Source organism: Gossypium hirsutum, chromosome A04, assembly GCF_007990345.1.
Source record: "Gossypium hirsutum isolate 1008001.06 chromosome A04, Gossypium_hirsutum_v2.1, whole genome shotgun sequence".
Lineage (NCBI taxonomy): Eukaryota > Viridiplantae > Streptophyta > Magnoliopsida > Malvales > Malvaceae > Gossypium > Gossypium hirsutum.
Genome location: NC_053427.1, coordinates 7794463 through 7799045, shown reverse-complemented (window position 1 = coordinate 7799045; position 4583 = coordinate 7794463). Strand labels below are relative to the sequence as shown.

Genomic DNA, 4583 nt, shown 5'->3' with positions numbered 1-4583 from the left:
CATTGTCTTCCACTTTATTAAGAAATCCATTTTCCATGACAAGCTCTCTATTTAGTAACTGAACGTGAATCAACACATTTTTTCTATGATGAAAATGCAATGCAATCATAACCAAAACAAAAGAAAACATGTCAGTACAAAAAACATAAATAACAAATAAAGCACCTATTTAGATGACCACTAGGGGTTTGGTGTGGTTCTACCTAGGGTAGGCTCTTAAGGCTAATTATATGTTGTTCGATTCTAAAGTAACGGTACATGAACTGACATATTCCTAGATCCTCACCCATTATAAGCTCATATGGACTGAGTTCCGTTCAGGGGAATACATTTCCCTATGGCTACATGGAGATGAAAACCTCACAAAGACATAGGTACAGATATATCCCGAAAGCGATCTACTATCCTACACGGAGGTGAAGACCTCACGAAGGAATAGTTTCTCACTCCCACTTAAAAGGGTATAATCGAGCGGTCATGTGATGCAATATGCGAAAACATACCAAAAGACTCAAACCAATAAAGCAAATATGAACAAAATGATGATGACCGTAACAAAGACAGATGAAATGCAGTGCAAGGATCGTAAATTTAAACCAAATTTTTAATTTTCGACAAAAAGAAAAAAAAAATCAAGTTGTGGCTTGACTCTCTTATTTAGTCCCTAATGGAGTCTCCAAGTTGTCAAAACCATTTTTTTGAAAGATCGACTTTATTTTGAAAACGAAAATAGGAGTCGCCACCAATCTTTTTTTTTATTTACAAAATCCAGAAGACGGGTTCGGGAGTTGGTTACGCACAAGGAAGGATTAGCACCCTCGTTATGCCCAAAATTGGTACCTAGTCGATTACTTGATGTCTTTAGTGTCGAAAATTGAAATTTTAAAGAAATTTTAAAATACGATCCATTGTCAAAACAACACCTAAATAAATCAATTTTTATGGAAAAACAGTTTATTTCCAGTTAATCGAGAAGAAAAGATTATGTCCCGTAATTTAGGACATAATACCGTGGATCTCAAAAACAAGAACAAATGCTAAAAAATTTATTTATTTTAAAAATATTCGATTATCTAGGTTTTAGAAAGAAAATGTATTCCGTAAGTTAGAACACGATCTTTCTAATTCCGAAATAATGAAAATTAATCACGGCTTAAAATCTTTTCTTGTATGCATTGTGCGAAAATGGGCAACATTTAAAATATCGTGTATTTAATTTATTTGAGTATGGTAAAAAAATGGCTAAAAGGTTAAAAAAAATGTCATGCTTAGTGAATGTTGGTAACGCGACATAAATTTGTAGTAATAAAGACAAAATATGCAATAATAATGTAAAATAATAATAGTAATAATAATAATAACTAAAAATAATATATAAATTAATAAAAATGTAAAAATAAAAAATAAAACGAGAGTGAAGAAATAGTAATTAAAGAAATAAAATAAAGGTTTCCGACAACGGAGAAAGTGGAATGACTCAGGTAAGTACCTCTTCCCCTTTTTTATCTTATTTTTATTTTAAAATATAATAAATAATAAAATAAAACAAAGGGATCACTTTCGAAATTTTTGTATTTGATTTCTCTCCGTAAACCATACATTATAGATCTAGCTTTTATAGCCTTTTTACAAAGTATTTTTCATTATTTCTACTATTTGCTATTGCATGTATATTTGCTCTTGCAGGTGCAGTTGGGCGGTGGGGTAGGTGGTGGCAGAGATGGTTGCAGGGTGCAGCGCAACAGTAGGCAGACCTAGGTGTTGCGCACCTAGGGTTTTTTAAATTTTTTGTTAATTTTTTTTGTTTTTGTTGGGCTTATAATTTGGGCTTGTTTTTCTTTTTCTTTTTTTTTTGGTTTATTATTTTTTGATGGGCCTGGGCATATTGGGCTTATCACAATTAAAATAAATATTTCCCAACAAATTAAAAATAAATTTAAAAAAATTATATATACTTAAATAACACTAACATAGTTGCAACTTAATCAACAAATGCCTCTAAAATAGTAACAAAATTAACAATAAAATAAGAGTTATACAATAACAAAAAAATAGTAGCAACATAATAATGAAATGATAGCAAAATAGTGCAAAAACAACAAGAAAAAAGCAACAACAATATAGACTGCATTTTTTTGCATATTCAGGTTGGGTCGAAAAAGCCTTACTCAAGGCCCAACCCATTTCCTAAATGGGCATTATTTCTTACCCAAGCCCATTTTTGGGTCTATATTTTTACCCAAACCCTCTCACTTTTCGAGTGGCCCGACTCATGAGCAAGTCTATTTACTACAAACCCAAAAGTATAATGGATTTATTGATATACACTTGCAAAAGTAGAAAAGAATATGGGCAAAAGGGTTATTCACATGTTAACTTAAGGTTGATGTTGTAACACCCCTAACCCGTATCTGTTGCCGAAATAGGGTTAAGAGGTATTACTAAACTTATAACCTAAATCGACATTCAATTCTCAAACATTTTCATTCATAAGCATATCTCATTCACATTCAATCAAATTGTCCCTTAAAATAGGGGACACACGCCCGTGGAAACACATGGCCACCAGACAAGCCCGTGTCATAGGCCGTGTGGACATTCGAAATGGGAGCACATGGCTGTGTTCCAGCCCTTGTGTTGCCCCGTGTAACTCCCTAACTTAGGTCACACGACCGACCACACGCTCATGTGTCTAGCCCGTGTGCCTATTCGAAATGGCCGCAAACACCCGTATGCCAGGCCGTGTGCTAGGCCGTGTCAAACCTGTAGGGTATACTGAAATATGCCATACGGCCAGTCACATGTCCGTGTGTGAGGCCGTTTGGGGCATACTGACTTGCTTCCATTTACAACACCAGGGGACACACTTCCATGTACCATGACTGTGTGTCACACACAGCTGAGACACACTCGTGTGGACAAAAATAGGCTATTTACCAAATCAAACCACATACCAAAACCAAAACCAAACCATCACCCAAAACCAAACCATAACAAACATTACTCAAGCAATTATATACCACATACCAATAACAACCATATTAGGCTCAATGCCTTGCTTTGTCATCATGTCAACGGTCTCTACAGCTTTAGAAATCTTTCCATCCTTGCAAAGAGCATCAATCAATAAATTATATGTGACAATATCAAGTGGAATATTGTTATCCACCATTTCATTCAAGAGCCTTGTTGCCTCCTCCTACTAGCCCGAATTACATATACCATGAATTAAGCAATTGTTAGTAATGATATTTGGTCTAATGCCCTCAATCTTCATTTCAGATAAGAGATTGAAAGCCTCCTATAATAAATAGTTCTTACAAAGGCAGTCAATGATAGTGTTATATGCTACAATATTGGGTTCATAACCTCTACCTTCCATCAGTCTTAGAAAACTAACAGCTCTATCAATATTGCCTATCTTACACAACCCCTTAAGTATTGTATTGTAAGCAATCAACTGAGCTTGATACCCTCTTTCAGCCATTTCATCGAATATACTAACAACCTCAAAAATCTTATTTTGATTACAAAATCCATTAATCAAAGTGGAAAAAGTTACAACATCAGGTTCAACACCTAACTTCAACATTTTCCCTAAAACAAAAAACCAAAATCAATTTGACCTAATTGACAACAGCAATTAATCAAGATGTTCAAAGAATAAGCATTGTGGGAAACTCCCAATAATTCCATCTGGCTACACATAGAAACAACAATGGCATAATGTTTCATTCTACCAATGGGTGCTAATAATTTAGTGAATTCCACAATTGAAGGCTTTGGGTGCTTTTCAGTCATCTTATTGAACAAAATCAAAGCATCATCAACATTATCGAAGCGGTGGCCTCTTTTTCCCTTTTCTCTAACAGGCATGGGTTTCTTACTTAGGGTTTCGATGTGGGTAGCAATGGTGTTAGAAGAAGAAGAAAAAGAGTGGAAATTAGAAAGATGGCTTCCACCATTAACAACTGAACGAATAATAAAAGAAGAAGGAAGCTTACCCATATCTTGAAAGTAAGCAAAATTAAAGCAGATATGGCGGCGGCAGTAGCAGATAATTGAAATTTTAATCACAAAATAATGCATCAACATTCGATGTGCAATGAAAATAATAAAATTCAATTTATATCAATATAATATTTGAATTATAGTTATAAAATTACAATATTAAATATCTTATATTTTGTACTCAATTAAAATATCAATATATATAATTCACTTATTATCTTATAATATTTTAACAAAATTATTTATTAATTTAGTATATAATAATAAAATTAATTAAAAGAATATGTTTATTGTAACAGACCTATTTTGCCCGGCCGAGGCCAAAATTAGACAATCCAAGTTTAATTACAAACCCAAAGAAATACCAATTACAGCCCAAAAATTTGAAGGCCCAATGGCCCAAAGTGTTTAAACATTTGAGAAAAAACCTAACCCTAGCTCTCTCTCGAGCACCGCACTCCACGTGCCTCGTCAGCACACCGCCCGCGCCTGGCCCCGAGGCCTGACCCCCTCTGCTCGTCCTTGCACCAACTCTGTTGACTTCCTAGGCCTGCAAAACAAGAACAAAAAAG

At 34.4% G+C, this 4583-nt stretch overlaps 1 protein-coding gene across 1 annotated transcript; it reads right to left on the bottom strand.

Annotated features, from left to right (window-relative positions):
- Nucleotides 1–3004: 3004 nt before the first annotated feature.
- LOC107947996 (pentatricopeptide repeat-containing protein At5g16640, mitochondrial-like) lies at nt 3005–4008 on the bottom strand. The gene is made up of 3 exons (XM_041111148.1): nt 3639–4008; nt 3401–3597; nt 3005–3199 (listed from the first exon to the last, which is right to left on the bottom strand). The coding sequence occupies exons 1-3, from the start codon at nt 4006–4008 to the stop codon at nt 3005–3007; spliced, it is 762 nt and encodes a 253-aa protein (XP_040967082.1).
- Nucleotides 4009–4583: the final 575 nt, after the last annotated feature.